Below are 20,634 nucleotides of genomic sequence, written 5' to 3' on the forward strand. Positions count from 1 at the left end.
TATCTTCAGAAATCCTCCCCATCACGTCACGTGGTGGTGGACAGCCAATCACAGCGAATTTAGGTCCTTACTTGCACGTATGCTACAAGCTCACACAGACACAGCCGCTTGGCAAAAAAAAAAAGACGGCTGCTTGGCTTTTTGAACCGAAATTTGGCACCGAAAGATAAATAATTTTTCGATACTCATAGTATCAAAGTTTTTCATTCGATACCATAAAGGCATCGAAGTTCGGTACCCAGGCCTAGTCACGCATGTTCCAAAAAAAAAAAAAAAACCTGGACGCGTTCTGAGAGAAGGTCGTTAAAATCAATTCCTTTTTTCGTTTTCGAAACTTGTCTTGGTTGGTCCAATCGATTCGTACAATAGATTCTCAAACATAAAGCGACAGTCGACACGGTCACGGTTTTAAATTAGACGGGAGAATGGATGGGAAAAGATCTGGGCAAGTCAAGTCAGTCGGACTAAAAGCAAAAAAAAATAAACAATTTGAGTCTGTCCTAAATTGACAGGGTCGGTCGGGTTACGGCAAACAAGAATATTTTTAAGGATAGCCTAAGGACTGCCCAACAGCCAGCGTGAACGATGCTTGGGACAGTTGACAGAATTGTCAGTGCCCCGACCCATCCAGTGATAAATCTGTGTCAAAAGTTTATTTGTATGTGTTTTTAAGCCATGCCAATTTTAACATTCAAAAATTTTAAAGCATGACATTGTCGCTTTCATAATAGTAATTTAATAATAGTAATGATAATTTAATATTAGCAATTGAAACGCATCGCTGTTTACAAAGATCTGTGAAATAATGACATTTGAGGAGAAACAATTTGTAAAGATGGTGTAAAGACTTGTTCCCTTTGACGCTTTTTACTTTCTTTAGTGTTCCTTTCCTTTTTATAAGATTTTGATTCAGAGCATATAACACTTAAAATAACAGTCCAGTCAGTAAGATAGTGTGCTGTCAGTCAAGCCTCATCTGATGGAAGTACAAATATCATATTGTGACTTATTAGTCAAATTTATTTAACTAGCAAAACATTATTTAACATTATTTAAGTACAACTTCTAATATAATATTTCAACCTTTTATTCATTTTTTTCCAGTATACAGTATTTTTTTTCCAGTTTTTACAGTATACAAAAATAAAGAGGCAAAGAAAATTATTTTACTATGGCAAATATGAGTTAACGATAGCGTTTATAATTAAACCACAGTAGCCACAAATTTACAGTTGTCTGAGACTTCATGAAATGTTCTTTAGCATCTCAAACCATAAAATGTAGTCAGTGTTCTGCTATGGTTTATTTTCATAATAGGTAAACACAGGTTACAAGTTAACACGATCACATTTCCTTGATTAAACAGCTGCAAGAGGTGCCGCCGAGAGTCCTGTCTTGAATCCAGAGATCTGGAGTTAGTTCGGTGTAGATCGGTGGTTTGTGACTGTTGTCTTGCGGCGCGCCATCTTTTAACGCATGTTCAAAACCCGCACCAACACAGACTTTATTTTTTTATTTTTTTGTTTATCCTACTTACTTCAGCCGCTACAGGTGATCATACCAATAATTTTGAATCTTTACAAGAGTATCAGAACCATGCAATGAGCAAGTCTGCGTTTATTAGACACTTCATAATATCACAGCAGTTTGTGCTTTTAGAATCGCCGAATCTGCTGCGGTCGTTGCATCACATCTGCAGCAGAGACCTGAACCAGGATAATACGGTAACCAGTTAAACCGTAACACCGGAGAGCGGGAGAATGTTTTCTTCTGAGGTGCTCGTGCATCACAGTTGTGCTGCCGTCGTGCACCATATCGGTTTTGCAAATGGAACAAAGGACCATTTTATTTGGCCTCTGTTTAAAGTATTCCCATACTTTTGATAACAGTGGTCTCTGTTTTTGTGATGGAATGCAACTTTCTACATTCCCAGGAGCAGAAGCCGCCATTACGCAAAAATTTAACACTGTGACGCGTCGACGCATTTCACGCACGTTGACGTATTTTTGTAGTGGACGTAATCGATGACGTCGACGCGTCGTTGCATCACTAATTCATTCCTAGACTGCGCAAAAGTTTTTTTTTTTTTCATTGTAAATTTCTGAATAGCCTGAGGCTGCCATTGATGAACTGGTTTTTAATTTCCATAGCTGAGGTGAAAAACACACAGATACGTGCTATTATGGAGAATTAATAGGTAGACTGAGGTTGATGAATGTTTTCTTTGTATCATTACTTGGTGTAGCGAATTGATTAATATATGATCAATACCTAGAAGTAAACAACATTAAACAGCCGTGCCTGGGCATATTAATTGTCCAGTTGAATGTTCAGTTGCATTATGTGTGATAAACCCCACCATCCTCAGAACTAGTCATAATTACACAACAAACAACAGTTTTGTTGTTGTTCTTGCTAACGTAATTACTGTAACTCAGTTTAAGAGCCACGTATTGATGCTGCATCACATTAAGCACCTTTAGAGCTCAAGAGTGTGTGTTTACGACTTTGCTTTCCTCCCTCTTTGTGATATGTATCAATATCTCCTCAATGAGACTTCAAAGGCATTCCTTCAGGTAGGTGTATGTTTTCCCCTCCTTACAGTTGAAGTCCTCAGAGGCTTCACCTCTACCCTAAAATCTTCATGTTTGTGTTGCTTGTCAGCTAAAGTTTGTGTCTATGGGCAAATGAGGCATTAGGAATGCAGAGAAACATTCGTGAGATGAAGGCCTATCATCTGTAAAAATAGACCGATGCCAGTGTATGTCAAATAAACACGCTCAAAACATTCTTCAGCAGTTACACTGTTGTTGAGCTTTTGTTCCCTTTCATGTTTTTGACGATGTAAGAACATGTAACCCAAACAAACTTCCATTAGCGTTTCTTTTAATCAGTCAAACAGGCCAATACTGGTTCAGATTGGCATTTTGTAGTTGTTTCTAACACATCTATTTACAGCAAACCTGCCTGGTGTCAGCCTATGACAGAATGACACGGTGTAACTCACAAGATTTGTGCATGGTTCACATGTAGGCCTGTTTTTCCCCCACATTTGTGGACAGGTTGCATTACAATGTAATGCTCTCATTGTATGGTGTTTGTTTTAGTACATTTTTGTCATGTTTTTTATGTGCACAAATGTTTTCTCAGTTGTTGGATATTTGTGCAGTCTACGTTAGATGCCGTTTTGCTCCAGATTTCCTCCTCTGTGGCATGTTATTCTTGCATGGATTTTCTGCAAGTGCACATTTTTTCTTATATAAACAGATAGTAGTTCTGGTCCTGGATGCTGATTGGTCAATTCAGCATTCAACCGTGATGTGAAACATCTGTTCACCTAGCTGTTGTCAATGTGCAGCGCCATTGACGCCAGCTATTCAACTAAATGCAGTGGAAGGATGGAACTTAATGAATTGAATAAAGTCATGATGAAATGGAAGTAGTGACAGATCTTTTCCTCTGTATTGTGATCTGAGTGAAATGGATTAGCGAAAATTAAAACAAAAAAAATGTAGGGTGGGGGCTAGGTTCTATCCATCTTTTGTTGATTGTATAGAGGCAGATCTTCATGCGAGCTTAACGTCTATTGTAGGAAAAGGGCAAAGTTTTATGAGAACTCAATAATTGGAGAAGTTTACCTATTCCTTGTTTGGTCCATATCTTCCAAATTTTTTTTCATGGACTTCAACAACATGTATAAAACCCCACACCAATCTGAAACTTGTCCTTCGTTCTCAGTGAAAGTGCAACTGTTTCTCTGCTAGCAGAAACAGGCAGAGGCTGAGTTAGCAGCACTAAATAACAAGCACTCAAATCCCACGAGCTCTGTTCTGGTTCACATTCATGTCAGGAGAGGGGTTGCTTGTTTGTCTAGAGATTTTCTTCGCTGTTTACTCTAGCTGTGTTGCTTTTCGAGCCGTTCCCCCGCCCTCCTCAGCTGTTTACATAAGGCCCTCCCTGTGTATTATTGCACCTGCCAGATCTGCAGATTATACCACCTGGTTAATGTTAAATTGCTCCAGAAGGAAGATGTGTTTGTTAATAAACACCAAACCTAGGGCCCCAGTGTTTACTGTAGTCATGGTGGCAATCAGTTATTTAACAAATCTCGCCCCCCCCTTGTGTGGGAGAGTGTTTAACTATGTAAGAACCAGAGAAAATGTTCAGCCAGACAAGGGAGAGCTTTATTAAGCATATAGGGCTTAAAAATTCGTTTTATTAAGTTAAGATCTATATTCTTTTATAGCTCTTGAGTTTTCGTATGACCAGTTCATTTTTAAACAGCTGGTTTCTTGCCATCATGAGAATGGGATAAAAAGAGAACTGTAAACATGTCATCGTTTTTCAACTGTACACACAGCCCACGCAGCTGCATTGTCTTAAATGGTTTATTTTAAGCTTCGTGGAAGGCAGGTAGATAGGTTATACCGATATTCAAAAGAACCTTTCTCTTACAATTATCCTTTCTGAAACAGGCATGCTTCAACTTTTTGTTTTATGTATTGTATGTCAGTATTTACTGAGAATGAAGACATTATTCAAAGACAAAAAGCACCTTTAGAATGCTATATTGTTAAATAAATATATTGTTTATATGGATCTGTATTTATGTAGTGCTGAAAAATGATTAATCGCGATTAATCCCATTCAAAAGTTTGTTTACATACTAAGTGTGTGCAATGTGTATATTTATGTATAAATACATTTATATAAGAAATATGCACAGTACACACTAGTGCTCTGCAATTAATCGCATGCGATCGTAATGATGCAACAGTATAGTGCTGGGAGGTAAATTGGTTCATACCAAATACCCGTGTTTATTTTTCTTATGATATACATTTTTAAAATACTGCAGTACCGGTGTCATTTAAATAATGTTCGGAATGCTTTGAGAAGGGTCTCTTTTCACTTGCATAAAAGTTCCAAAACTGAAGCTGTAGAACTAGTAGAACGTGATGACAGATGAACTCGTCCACAATATCCAGTGACCGCCACACATATCCACCGCCCGCTGCCATCAGTTCCCACGCCTCACACACACGAGCGCTATATTTAGCAAACCTCAGACACTTTTAGTGGCTTTTTTCCATAGAATATATATACTTACAAACCTAGTAACTTTTATTGGATAAACCTTAGCTATGATTCAGTTGGAAGATGTTGCCAGTGCTGCCCCTCGAGATGAGGTCTGACTCTCCTGGTGCAGTGTCGTCTCTCCTGGCGCAGTGTGTTCTGTGCAGTGAGCAGCAGAGAAGCATCGCTTTCCGCTGGCCGTAACGCAGCCGACTCGTCAATAAATGAGTACAAAACAGCGTTTCCAAGCACCTGTTGCTTACTGACTGTTTGGAATTATAAATATGAGCATAATTTGTCTGTTAATATTATGCATTTTTTGTTGGTTGGCCTTTTTTATTTTTTTATTATTATTTTTAATTTTTTTGTTACTCAGGCGCAGTCACTGCGCTGCATGAGACAAAAAAAGTAATATAGCCAAAACCACCGCATAGCCGCTCAACATGCATCTACTGTACATGCAGAAGAGTTTATTTAAACTTTAATTTAATTACTTAAATATTAATCTGTACCTCACATGGAACTATGGAACCGCTTCAGAACACTTGAAATATAGTGCACAAAAAACATTTTGGTGCTTTATCGTGTTTTTGTGCCTTACATGGGGCTCAACAATAACACAGAATATTATTCACACAATATCGAATTTGGATCGGTCTCATCTGATAAATACCCAATCTGGCAAAAAATGCCAGTATCCGAAGCTGATACCGATACTGAGATTACTTAATCTAATTAATCACACATCAAATTTGGAGAAATTACTCTAAAAAGATAATTTAAAGTCACTGTTGTGCAAAGCATCAAACAAAAGTAGGTTCAGCAAGAAATATTTTGTTTGTAGAATTTATTACATATACTCTTTTGGACCATGTGAGTAAATGATAAACTATAACTTTAAAAGTTTATTTTCTTAATTTTATTATTATTACTATGAAAATATAAAATTATTTCTTTAATGAAATGATACTCTAATAAACTAAAACTGCCAGTAGGTGATGGTAAATGTCTTAATAATTAAGTCATCAAGTCATTTATTCATTCATTTGAATCGTTCAAATGGCTGATTCATTCTGGAGTGAAGTAAATGGTCCTTTATGAATGGTTGATTAAATCATTAGGCTTGTTTGACTTGAAGCGGGTCATCACCATCAGACCGATCGATGTGTGACATCAAAGTACAGCAAGAGCTTTAGAGAGCAGACGACTCCTTGTGCTTTTGAATCACTCTCGCTGTACTTTGATGTCATACACCGATCGGTCTGTGCAGCACCAGAGACAATTTATAAGAGACATGCCACTTCCTCAATCCTCAATACAACTATATAAGGGAAAACCCGTAACGACAAAGATGGCGGTTGTATGCACATGTCCCGCCCCTCCCGCTGGAAAGCCAATTATCTGCTTTTAACCGTCAAGCCGGGAAACATTTAATCGTCTGGTTTCACTGACGGAATCACACAGTTCAGGAACCCTTGCACATGCGTAGTAAAAGTATAACCTGTGGGGGAAAAGGCATTTTAAACCTTATTTTGAGGCAAAGTCATAAAAATTTTTCAGCGATTTTTTATAATATTTTACTGCTGTTTCTATATATGCAGTTTTTATGTCCCGGTGACCAGTGAAAGTGCAGTTCTGACTCTATGCCCATTCATTTAGATAGGAGCCTGGTCTTGTTAGTCCGAAATAGCTGCCCGGAGGTGTTGCCAAGATGGCGGCCGAGTGGCACGACTTGCCTAAAAGGACTTTGGCAGCACCACTTAAAATCCAACACGACTGGCCAATGGTTCAATGCACCAAATGGTTCACTCAATTCGTTCAAAACGTGGATTAAGAAATGAAATGCCACTGTGGGTTGCTCAGGGATGAACAGTTCTGATTTGTCTTTGTTTTAGTTGGCAAAATTGAGCAAAAGAGACAACATTGTATGAAAAATAACACAATATTAACTTCTTAATGAACTGTTGTATAACACTCAGTATCACATTCACACTCGTGTGATGTTGCACTTAGTCTACAGCAAGTGTGATATTTCTTAGCTCTGTGATGTAAATATGAGACGAAATGTAAATATGAGACAAAACGGGAATTTTGCCCCATATCTTGAATTTTTGTGACATTTTCTATGCTCCGTCACACAGTAAGTTGTTGCTCTGCCTCATATTAGTCATCAGTCGATTGTATGAAATGGCAGATGATCCACATAGGTCTGGGGCGGGGCAAGTGCGTTATATGCGTTAATAATTTTAGCACGTTATTTTTCTCCATAATTAATCTAATTAACGCGTTAACTTACCAGCCCTAGTGGTTATAAATGAGAATTGTTAATGATATTGCCAATATCAACACAGCTGACAGCTTTACCAGTTGTAGTTGTTGCACGAAATAGATGCTGCTTTTCCTCACTTTCTCTTCTTACGTCTGTCAGTTCGATCTCTCTCACGCTGCACAATTGAACTGTGTTTATCAGGTGTGTGTCAGCGCTGCTGTGCTGCAGAGATGAGGACTGTTTGAAACTCTTTTTTTACACTAAAACTTTGATGCGCATCGTCAAATGATGCAATCGCAAACCAACCAGGAAAAAAGGCTAATTTTAAATTAGAACATGTAAATTCATGCCTAGTCACGAATGGCGACCTCAGCAAAAACTTCACTCACAATTTAATACTTTTGGTCGCAATTTTTTTAAGATGTAAAACCATGACAGTGTACTTGATCTGGCGAAGAAAAATCCCTTACGGAATTTGCAGAACGAATTAGGATCGACAATTAATTACGTATTCATAATTGCAATAATTAACATATTAAATTAACATTCTAAACCAGCATCATCAACTCTGATACTGAAAGTGAAGAACAGTTAGAGCTCTTGCCTTTCTCTTTCCTGATTGTATCGGGCTATGAGGAATGTTGTCTTTTTATTCGTGTTAGTTTTATGTAAACACTCTGATGTGATCAGCCTGTTTCACACAGATGTTTGTCGAATTTAAGAAAGGAAGATGGAGGATATTGATTGTTCAAGAGAAAACAGATATTTATCTGATTCCAAAGGCCCTTTACAAAGACAAGGTGCATAAAGAAGTTTTGATTTGTCTTATGTAAGATTTGTCTTTCGAGAGTGTTTTTCTGTTTTTGGCATTAACATGTCAGTTGGCATTAAATGCTTTATTCTCAGAACTGTTTGTTTATAATGCGGCCATCATATTTGTGAACAGTACAAACACAAATGTTTGTGTTGTGATGTCAACTCTGCTGGCACGCATGATTTGTCATGATCTATTCTTTGGGCTTATGTGGGGGCAGAAAGAAAAGAAAGGAAAAGGCTTTCTAAAACATGCACTTCTGTGTCAAAAGTAATTTGTTTTGCTGGCAGCTGTCTTATTTTTCCTCCTCCTGTGTTTCAGGTTGTCATATCGACATGCAGGAGTCCAAGACCGATCAAACAACCAATAGCAGTCCAGCTGGGCAGGAAGGTCAGAGCTCAGAGAGCGAGAAGAGAGTAACCAGAGAAACATCTTCATCCCCGTCAGCCACAACTCAGACACTTCAAACACAGGTAAGATCTTAAAATATGTTAGCTGATGGTTTCTTGTCATTTTGTTTCTTTTCTTGCATTGAGACTACTAAAATTTCAGAAGCCAAAGTTCAGTGTCAGTTGCACTGAGCTGCACTTTCCAAAAGCGTTGTGAGCCAAGTTGATTGTAGAGACCATTAGTGGCAATGGATCTACAGCCCTGTGCAGTTAAAGGTTCATCAAAATAAAATGTAACTGAATCATACTTGACTTGCTAGTTTCTTATTTGTTTTTTTTTGTTTTTTTGGTATGTTCAACTAAAAATGGAAATTGTCCTAATTTACTCACCCTCCTGTCATTCCAAACCCATCTTGGGACTGCAAATGAAGATATTTTTAATATTCTCATTTCTTTTGTTCCTTCAGTGAAAGTCTGTGTAACCATCTTAAAAGTCATCCATATGAATCATGCTGTGTAATCAAAGTATTTTTGTAGAGACTTTATATGAACAGATTTCATTTAGGCTTTTATTCAGGCATAAACCGTGATCATTGTGCACACATACAGCTCATCGAATATGGTAAATATTGTATAAAGCTGTAATGGTAAATTTGCTACTATGTTGATTTATGTAGTTCAGTGGAATAAGAAAATACTAAAAGTAATGTGTTTCAAAGGAAGTCATATAGGTTCAGAACAACGTGTGTGAGAAAATGACATTTTGTTTTATTTTTGAGTGTGTTAACTCACAGAGAGGTTCGTGTCGAATTGAATCGAAATTGCAGTTAAATCGGAAGCGAATTGTGAAATCTGTGCTGTACATGAGACTGACATGTTGAAAGTGTTCCAGGAAATACATTTTCAAAGTAATGACGCTTTTATTGGTATGTCAGCATTTGTTACACAATAGGCTTGTTGCTTATTTGAAAAATTGAGCAATTGTATGACACACCCATCTTCATTTAAAGCATTGATGTGTGCTCTGTCTCTCAGAAATAGCCTTGTTGTCACTAAAAATCTTTATGCATGCTTTTATCGGCACGTTTGTGTGTGTAAAATGAATACACATGCTAAAATTGTAACAGCAGTGACAAAGTCCTGCAGATTGATGTTGAGAGAGACCCACACATTGTCCCGATGCCCCATGTTCAGATTCCAGATGTGTGATGTCACCTCTGGAATATCGGCCAGACAGCTGTGGGTTCAGGGAACCGTCCTGTATTAAAACAACGAGAGAAGGCTCTCAAACACTCCTGTGAATGCTTTCCCATGTTGTTTTCATCTCCCAAGGAGTACTGTGTCATGATCTGACTGTTTTCCCTTTTCTGTTCACACTTCTCTGTCGAAGTCTCCCATATCCGTTTGCTCGTCTCCTCCACCCTTCTTTTTGAGAAGGGGAGTTCCACAGGGCCAGATGTGTGACCCTTCAGAGGTGTAAGAGGTCAGATCCGAGAGGATGGTCCCAACGCTGAGGATATTGTTCGCTTGCACTATTTGTATTTCTCTTTCCTTGATTTCTATCTGGAGGGCCTCACAATGGAAAATAAGACAAAAGCAACAGAGAGTGAGAGAGACGGCCTTTCAACAACTTTTGGAGACCTCTCATTGTTTTGACACAGCTGGGCTATTTACTTTGTGGCTGTTTCCTCCTGACAGCTGTTTTTTTTTTTCATTTCAGAAGGTGTATAATGTTCTGGTTTAAATAAAGAACAGGTTTAGATTGTGTCATGCAAAGACTTATGCTAATGTTTTTTCAAATGTTACCATGTGATAGTCTTCAGAGGAATGTGTGACATTATCCAATCACCAAGGGACTGGGGCTGTTAATAGAGCCAAAGGTTGAATCCTCTGCACCTTATGCACTGGCCGTGTGGGACTATCATAGCAGGATTTTCACAGGTTATTATTATTATTTTTTTTATGTTGCACAATCATCACTTAATTTGTTCTGTGAGGACTTGTCAAGAGACTTCATGGCTGTGATCATTTTTATCAAACCCAAATCAATCCCATAACATAATTTGCTTGGATATATCCAGTGGAGTTGTTCTTAAAGGGATAGTTAACCTAAAAATCCAAAGCTGTTTGTATTTTTATTTATTTGATCAAAATGCAGTAAAACTGTACTTTTATGGAATAAAGATAATTATATAGTGTATTTATATATTTTTAAAATATCATTTATTCTTATGATGTTAATGGTGATTTTTTTTTTTTTTACAGTCTTCAGTGTCACATGGTCCTTGAGATTATTTTAATAAGCTGATTTGCTGCTCAAACATTTCTTATAGTTATCATATTCTAATTGCTTTTTAATTTTTTTGTGGTTACACTTTTTTAATACGATTCTTTGAGTCAGAATAAATAATAGATACACAGTTATAATAATAATAATAATAATAATAAAACAGCATTTATTTGAAATTCAATCTTTTAGCATCTTTACTGTAGCTTTGAAACAGTTTAATGTTAACAAAAGCATTCATTTAAACACTGACGAAAGAGCATTAGTGGAAAAATGTTGTATAGTAGTATCTTTTGTGTTTAACAGAAAAAGAAAGTCATGCAGGTTTGGATTGACATTGAGTCAGTAAATACTGACAATTTCCATCGATGAATTTCCTTTTTGTTTTCCTTCAACACAGTTTTCCAAAACAACTTTCACTTTTTTATCAGCCAGTCTTGATTACGAAATATGCTGCCTTTGCCTCTGTGTTCCTGAAAACAATGTGAATAGTCCTGGGAGAGCAGAGCGGCTCAGAAGCCAATCAGAAACTTATTGTTTTTTTGGACTCTTCAGGTGCTACAAGTTGCTCCACAACATCTGCAGCAGCAACCGAGTGGTGAGAAGTCCCCCAAGAGCACAGAAAAGGAGGCAGACGCACAGGTAGAGCAGTATTGTCCTCCACCCACAGCACACACATACACCTCCAGAGAACCATTTTGTTTACACTATTACACAAACCGACTTGTTTATGCTGCCTTCAACAGATCATACAGAGATGGGGTGATCAGGGTGTTTTATTATTACACACTGTTACGATGGAAGATTACAAGTTCACTTTTATTGTGTGTAGCCTATTGTAAAAGTATTTTCTGTCATGTCAGTTAACAGATAAGGCTATATTACTGAAGAGAAATAGACAGCTGTAGAGCTTTAGCTGCAAACAAACACAATATATGCTACCCAGTGCACAGCTGCCTTTATTTATTCATCATGAATTGAATGCTTTATGCATGCATCTCGTGTGAATGTGCATGCAAGTGGTGAAACGAGGGTTCAGATAGTCAGTAATTCAAATCAACATGCCACTATGGCAAGTGCAAGGGGTGGGATTACTAGCCCGAGCCATGTGACTGACTTGATGGTAAGATTAGGTTTAGGATCCTAGTGAGAGTGTTATTGGAGGTAGTGGGTTGGTCATCGGCGGTGAGTAGGAGGATACTAGTGTTCTCTCTAGTCTTCAAACATTCTGCACCGCTCTCTGTTCCTGCCGCCCATGGAGCTCTCAAGGTCTGTGAGTATTGAGATGGAAAGGGCAAACGATATAATGTTTGCTTTAGTTTGTTCAGGTATTGGATGTCTGTTTGAGTTTTATGAATGTTTTTCAGGCAGTTTATTAAATAAATACAAATTTTCAGTTTCCCCACTGTGCTTTTATTTATTGCATTTTTTCGTAAATTGCTGTAATTTTCTTTATGGTTTAACTTAGAGATCATAAATTTAAAATGCATTGTTCATTTGTTGAAGAGTCATTCTTAATTTTTTCTTACTTTTTTGTATCATTTGTTGCTGACACTGTAGAAGAGTACTGTGTTTCAGAATTGTTCCAGACTCTTTATTTTCTATCATAAGAGGGAGTGGTTAATGAAGTGAGTGACCACTAGGGTCCGTGGTATCTGATCTGACAAAGGGCTGAAATGAATGGTCACTGGAACCTTATATTTCTGTGACTCACTGTCTTTGAGCTGTAATTTTATTCCCTGAATTACTTCTCTGTCTTTCTAAAGGCAGTGTTCACAGAACTGAGCTTTTTTTTCCCCTCTTGTTTTTTTTTCTTTCTTTCTTTTTTTTCCTTTGCAATTTATATTTACCCAGATGCACAATGCAGGAAAGAATGTTATTTTTACTTTGGGCGGGGAACCACACCAAAATTGTTCAAGGTATTGAAGGGGAATAACAACGGGCTCTATTTGTTTTGGGGCTGCTGAAGCCTGTTGATTTATGGCTTGTGTTTTCAGAAGCGATCTCTTGTTGACATGTACTCACTCACGGGGAGTTGGTTCTCTGACACACTGGCAAGAACAATAACAGCAACAAAACAATGTTTGGACTTGTCTGTTGTCTTGGAGACAACACTCATCAGTGCTTACTGTGCCACCGAGAGAGAATATTTACATTAATCTGCTGGCATGCTTATGTTCTTCTCAGACTTTGACATTTAAAATGTTTAGACTGTGTTGTGACTCGAAGGCATAGTAATTTTTCTTTTGGAGCTTTTTCACAAGCAAATTTTTCATTTGTCTTTAGGCTGTTTTTTTTTAAGTGCAGTACTTATGAATATCAGTTTGTTTAAATTTGTAAAATATACTGGTGCTGTTCCTTCAGTAAGATATTTTTATGGAAAATCTTTCCCTGTGATGTGTGGTTATGTGTACAGTATAGACATGCGGCATGTATACAGCATATAGGCTGCCTCTTAGCTTCTGACTTTGCGTTCACACCAGACGCGACTTGCACGAATACATTTTGAGTTTATTTGCTTCACTCTAGGGATGGGCGTTTTCCACAAATATCACATTCGAATATTTGAGCTCACAAAAAACGAATATTCGAATATTCGTTTATTTAAATTAAGTTTAATGAGTCAGACGTTATTTTTCAGCAACATTTGTTTTCGTCATTTTGAACAAGCTTACAATAAGCTTGAACATTACACATCGTGTTTTGTAGCTGAAAACCTTTAACAATGCGTGCAAACAAAAAAAAAGTACAGATTAAAAGCAAAAAAAAAAAAGTGAACAAAGAAAAAACGTAAAGCAGCCTGCAGCAATTAGGCTATTGTACAGAATGTAGTTTACACTTAACTTTTAAACTGTCAGCAAATCTTTTTTGCTTTTTTTTCTATTGTTTCAAATGTTCTTGTTAAGAAATACGGGCATGTAAACATGATCGGGGGAAAGTCGGCTCCTTAGTCTGTTAACAATAAGGCCGGCCGCGGAGATAACGCGCTCTGACGACACAGACTTTGGCGGGACTCACAACGGTGTGCTAAGCGAATACGTTTTGTGAAGCGGTTCGTGTTTTCGTTTCACCACTGAATGGGATCCTCATCTGGTGGAATACATGGCTCCAGCAAGAACTGTTCCCACTTGGCATTGCATCTTCTTCATCGTGGCGACTGCATCCGCACCACTCGCATCAAGGAAAATGTTCTGATAATGTTCAAAAAAGGTTTTCTTTCTTACTTCTCTCATGTTTTCATCGAGAAACCTGAGATGTTTGTGCCGAGGGTCTAGGGCAGACGCGAGAAGAGGAGTTTTCACTGCATTCTCCAAGTTAGCAGTGTTTATTCGTTGCTTGAGAGATGCTGCAACAATGTTCTTGGATCACTTTCTGTGATTCTCCACGGCATATTTGAAGTACTAGAAGACCGCAGTTCTTTTAGGGGGCGTTCACATATCGCGTCTTTTGCATGCTCAAGTTTGTTATTTCCAATATAGGCGCGCGGTATGCGCGCTCATAATGGAAGCGACGCGGTCGCGATGCGCACGCGGTGCGACGCGGTCCTGTTTTTTCCAGGCGCGTCCGAACAGCATCGAGTTAAAAACATCTCAACTTTCAGAATGCCGCAAGCGCACCGCAGGTCATGTGACAAGAACTAATCATTCAGCTTCATCCTTTCCTGTAACAACGTTGAAAGCTCAGCCAAGATGAAGGAACAGCTGATCATAGCTGTATATGGATTGCCATTTTTAAATAAATTTAGTAGCAGAGCTACTGAAAGCGATTTTTTTTTTGTGCTGCAAATCCATTTATCCTTTGCTGAAATTTCCGCGTCTTCATGGAGAGAACGCGTCGCCTCAGGAGCGCTTCTGCCCGAGCGCTTTGGAAAGAAGGAGAAAGCGGAGCGCATAGCCTTTTCCAAGCCTTATTAGGCGCGATATGTGAATGGCCCCTTAATTATTCATTAATTATTTTTTGCTTGCATACACCTTCAAATATGCCGTGGAGAATCACAAAAAGTGACCAAATTAGGTTTTGTGAACTTTTTTTTTTTTTTTGCGAAATTCGAATATCATTTTTATTTATCGAATAATTAGAGCAGAACGAATATTCGAATGTTCGACTATCCGTGCACATCCCTACTTCATTCATGAGTGAAATTAACTTCGCAACAGATGCGAATTCGCATCATGGAGGTGGGGGGTCTGCCAGTTGAGTTCACACAGCATTGTGATTTCAGCCACCATTTTTACTCTGATAATTATTAAAATATTACTGTTATCGTGTCATGAAATGTAGTTTTTAAAGTATTTCAGGAGAGAATGTAGTTGTTTTAAATTCAAATATACAGTTTATTTATAAAGGCAGCGTCTATTTAAAAATGTGTTTCGCTGATTTCGGAGACGAGCTCCACACGATCAGCGAGAGCTCAGTCCTCATGTATCTGCCGAGAGCAGTCTCAACTCGGCTTGTCCTTCTGACATTCACCGCTGGTTCTGATGTCTCTTTAGTGGTTCAACATAAAATATAATTTGTTTTGGGTAAATTTAACAGGTAATCTTTGGTCTTTATTCAATTAATCTATTTCTTCCAAGTAAGATCCTTTTTATTCCTGCTTCTGTAAAAGTATGAAGAAGTATCATACAGCTCCGGGTATCCACATACAGTGACGATGACTTTGTCCTCCATTGTTGTTTCGGATTTTCCCTCCACTCACTAAGTCGTAATCATGTCACTACTAGAGCAAGCTCCTGATTGGTTAACGCGGCGCAAAATTTCGGCAAAGTTCAGATTTTTCATCTCGCGCGAATCACGCGTTTTGTGCGTCAAACGGTCGAAACGCTCAATTAGTGTGCGTCATTCGTGCATATTGTGTCATTCGCATCACCTCATTCGCGTTAATCACACCGCAAGTTGTCTATTCGCGTCTTTGCATTGACTTAACATGTAAATCACTCGTGCTTCATTCGCGTCTGGTGTGAACACACCATTAGAAGTGTATTCTTCTGCTGAAGAAGAGGGAACACTGTTTCCTGCACCACTTTGCAAGGCTGGCAACGGGCCGCCACTGAATCCAAAGTACCACGACAGAAAAAAATCATATTTCAGTGGAGTTGTGAGTTAGGAATATTCAAATATTACAATAGCAACAATAAAAATAATCACACTTTGGTTGCATGCAGCACATGGCCAACCAGGAAAGCACTCATGAATCAGTTGCAGCAATTACTGAATAAATCTGACTTGCTTAATGAACCGCAAGTCATTAATTTTAGTCATGTTTGACTTTAACTGATCAAGAGCTTCAAGGGCCTACTGGGTTTTGTGTTTTTCATGAGGCAAAATCATACTGGTTCTTCTTATGACAACATGTAATTAAAGATACATTCTAAAACAGTTTTTTGAATAGATAAATAGTTATGATTAAGAAAAATATATTACCATAAATAATATTTAGCTTTTATAAATATTGAAATTATTTCAGTTTTTGCATTACGTTTTATGTCACCTTTGTACTGTTAAAGTCTGAAAACTAGAGGTGTAACAGTATATTGTGCCGCAATATATTGCAATATAATGGCTACAATTAGTATCAATGCATAATACATGAAATGATCTCATAACAGTGCTGGTTAGATTACTTACAAATTGTAGTCCATTACTGATTACAAATTACAAGATGAAAATTGTAGTTAGTAAAGTAATTTTAGGTTTTTTTATTCTGCCTGCTTTTTTATTATTATTACTTTTAAACTACTTTTTTGTCCAACTTGTTTTCAACTTAACATCAAACGTAACACATTGATATAAAAAAGTAAAGAGAAAGAAAATATATTCCATTTTGTGATATCAACATTATAAAATGCAATAAAGGATAAGTTCACTTTTAAATAAAAATTTCTTGATAATTTATTCACCATCATTTTATCCAAGATTACATGTAACCCAGTTAATACCCTCCATTGTCTCATAATTTGGCAACAGACTGCTAGGTGTTTTAGTACTTTTCAGGAGAAAATATTTGGAAATAAATATAATTTTGTATTATTTAATAGAATTATTCATTATAGAACAAGTGTAAATTCCTTACAGTTCACAATCATCTGTGAGGATGAGAATCTGAGGTCAGTGTAATGTAATTGTGCCAAGTAGGAAAAGAAGAGTGTAAACATTCTGCTATCTATCTCCTTTTGTGTTCCATTAAATAGAAGGTTATAAAAGTAAATAGCTTTTGGGTGAACTATTTTATAATTTTTTCCAGATTTACAGCCATGATCAACCCTTGTACATGCACACACACAGTGTATGGGAAATCTTGTGAGTACAAGAGTCAGCTGTTATTGTTCTCTCATAGTTGCTGTATCTCAGTCCAGCAGTATGTTTATACGAGTCTGAACACAGACTTCTTTACTGGAAATTTGTGTTTGTTTGTGTTTCACAGACTTAATTATAATGCAATCTCCAGTTTTGTTTTTACAGTTGCTGTGTACCCCAGTATGTATTATTTATACGAATCTGTAAATGTGACTTGAATTATTCTGTTTATGTTTACTGTAAACATCTTAAAAGCTGAGATTGTGTGTGTGTTTGGCTTGAGATGTGGTAATTGCTAGAGGCCAAATGAAGCATGGTCTAACGCATTGTGAATCCAGTGCATTTACATTTAAAACACTCGCCTCTGTTGTGGGTATTTTTGTTTGTCTGTTTTCGTTGGTAGCATTTTTAATGTCGGTGTTTGAGCTGCTGTCAAATGAATAATGTATTTGTCTTTTTAATCTTGACTGGTTGTTTGCTTCGGTTTATGGGCAAATTAAATGGAGATAACTGAAATGAATGCTTGTGAGAGACGTTTTTCTATGGAAGCATATGGGTAGCAAAATTCATTTTGACAATGCAATATGTAAAATGGCAATGTATATCTGTATTTAAATGTGCATTTTCCTATAGCTCCTCATGACTACACCATATTGTTCGAGATGCTGCAAAAGACACAGGCGAAAGTGGAATGTACAAAACATGGTGACATTAAGTAAATCTAATGGGCAATATATTGCGTCACCAAAAATAATTGAGGTCATGTACATTTATTGTGCGATAAGTCGATATATTGATTGTTGCGCCAGGCCTATTAATGGGGAATATTGACCTACTGTGTGTCTTGTTTCTGAGCCCTGCCTTGAAATAATGAATGACAGGTTGGGGGCGTGATCAGCTCAGAATGCATTTTCAAATCCACATTGACTAGTCTACACTGATCGCATTATTGGATTGAGTATTGAATGAAAATGCAATTCAAAGTGTCAATGCATTTGCAAGAAAAATAAAATACATTTAAATCACTATTTTTGCTACCATTACATTTTGAAATTCACACTGCATTTTGCTACAATTATCACATAGCATCTCTATGACAATGCAACCCAATGTGTCGTTCCTGCAATCTAAATAGATTTAGGAAAAATTGCATTTAAATTATAATTTTGCTACATTTTTTGCTTGGACATGTTAAACATATCTAATCAATTTGAGTAATACTATTTGCTTTGAATTTTGCAACTTGTAAAACATTAAAATATATTTATAATTTACATATTAAAACTAGTGTAGAAAATGGCAAATGTAAATTATATAATATAATTTTAATTTTGCACTAAATGTTGCACATGTATAGGAAAATGTACATTTAAATACAGAAATACATTGCTATTTCACATATTGCATTGTAGTTTTGTATATTTCCTTTTCAAAATGAATTTTGCTACCCATGTGCTTCCATACTTTTCCAGTTGTAGGCAGACGGGTTTGTCCTTGCATTTTATTAAGGACTGTAAGCATTGTGGTTTTCAAAATTGTTTGTGTATTTGTTTACTTGGTCTTGTTGATGTTGACTGTCGAGGCCCAGAGGACTTGGAAACTTTTCCCTGAATGTCTAAACAATAAAATATACAAAGAGGTCTGGCATAGTCCTACTCTGGTATCTGTTTTTAGTGGTTCACTTGTTTTCAAAGTGTTTACTATCCTTGGGGAAGATGATTGAAATTGGGTTTGTGGAAAGCCCTTTATTCTTGGATTTAGTGATGTGCTTTTTTGTTTTTTTGTTTTTTTTTACATCACAAGGTGTGCAGATGAAGTCATGTTCAACTTGAAGTCTGTCAAAACCATTTTGAAGAGGCTATAAAAAAATTATTAGTATGTCATCCTACATCTTGACATTGTCCATATTGCATCAGTTTCATAAAAACAGTGACTTTGGTACCAAATCAGTACTTCAAATAAAAAGATAATGACACCTAAAAAATCTTCATAGTGTCTGACTTCATTCAATAACTACACTCTTATTTATCTATTTCCGGATGCACACTCATACCTTGTGATAATCTGGCTGTGTGTACGGATGATTAAAATGTGTGTCTTGTTATTAGTGAAAGCACAGTCAGTGTTGTCTTAAGTGAATATAAATGAGTGTTACAAAACCTTAGGTGTTTGTCAAAATATTGGATTTGTACTTAATATCTTGCAGTGAAAGTGCAGCCTAATTGACCTGCTGCTGTACATTGTTGTTAATATTAATTACTGGAAATATTTAAGAATAAGAGGCAACTGTTCCCTGCACTTGTCTGGATACATTTATTATGGTAACTTTATTAATACAACATTACGAGAAAAAAAAATGCACAGCTAAATTTAATCACAGACCTGCTTCTCGGTTAAATTCTGACAGTGCTAAATTAGTAATATATAAAACATTATCACTAATAATTAAGACTACAACAATAATTTCAGTAGTTTTTCACATTTGATTACTTTTTGGTAATTTACTTTGTTTATTCTTCTTTATTACAGACTGTAAAATTGGAAAAGCTTGAATCAATGTTTTTTTTTCCCTTTTTTTTTTAAAGTATTTTAATTATTATTTTACATTCTAATAAAAGCATATTAGTTTTTGTTACGGTGTCATGATAGTCCTGAAATTTCATTGGTATTGGTATCGGCTACTACATTTTTGGTATGAGGACAAGCCTAATAAACAGTTACTGCATGGTAAATAATGAAGTGGTTGTGTGTGTGTGTGTGTGTGTGTGTATGTCTAGGTGGCTGTATCAGTGGGGATGATCACTCCTCAGGCCATCACCCCTCAACAGATGCAGCAGATCCTTCAGCAGCAGGTCCTGAGCCCCCAGCAGCTCCAACTGTTACTGCAGCAACAACAGGCCCTCATGTTACAGCAGGTACATACACATATTAGTGCGGTGCAGCTTCGCATCTGCAGTACTGCAACGACAATAAAATATCATTTAGTGTAGGTAGTTACTAAAAGAGACTCAGGGCTGTGGTCCTCAGCTCCCCTCCCATATAATCTAAAAATGTTAATGCCCAGATTTCAGATTATTAATCAACCTGGTCAATATATTACTCCCTCACTAGTGTGTAAAATACTTGTTTTCGGTGTAAATGTTTTCTCAGCAACAGCTTCAGGAGTTCTATAAGAAACAGCAAGAGGAACTCCACCTGCAGCTCCTGCAGCAACATCATGCTGGGAAACCCAGTAAAGAGGTAACAGCATCACAGTATAGCCCAGAGGACCATCTGAGCCATTTATTGCAATCTGTGCCAGATTTCCACTTGCCACATTTATGTCTTTTGTTGGCTTTGTGCGACTGTACTGCGAGTGAGTGAAGACTCCAGCTGTGGAGTCTGCAGCTTTACTCACTTGAGTGAAAGTACCAGCTGTGCGACAATGCTATGAATGAATGAAGAGACGGGCAGTGACTGTACTGGGAGCGTCAAGTGTCTGTCTCTGTATTTCTTACAGCAG

The 20,634-nt window shown here is 37.2% G+C and overlaps 1 protein-coding gene across 1 annotated transcript in view; it reads left to right on the top strand.

Annotated features, from left to right (window-relative positions):
- The window catches only part of LOC132118006 (forkhead box protein P1-B-like), a 58,532-nt gene that overhangs the window by 14,228 nt on the left and 23,670 nt on the right, over positions 1-20,634 (top strand). Inside the window, exons 2-5 of the mRNA XM_059527478.1 lie at positions 8,481-8,632; positions 11,391-11,477; positions 19,910-20,047; positions 20,283-20,372. Of these exons, the coding sequence (XP_059383461.1) occupies positions 8,495-8,632; positions 11,391-11,477; positions 19,910-20,047; positions 20,283-20,372 (453 nt within the window). The 5' untranslated portion in view covers positions 8,481-8,494. The remainder of the gene's footprint in view (positions 1-8,480; positions 8,633-11,390; positions 11,478-19,909; positions 20,048-20,282; positions 20,373-20,634) is intronic.

The sequence above is a fragment of the Carassius carassius genome, chromosome 37 (assembly GCF_963082965.1).
Source record: "Carassius carassius chromosome 37, fCarCar2.1, whole genome shotgun sequence".
Classification (NCBI taxonomy): Eukaryota; Metazoa; Chordata; class Actinopteri; order Cypriniformes; family Cyprinidae; genus Carassius; species Carassius carassius.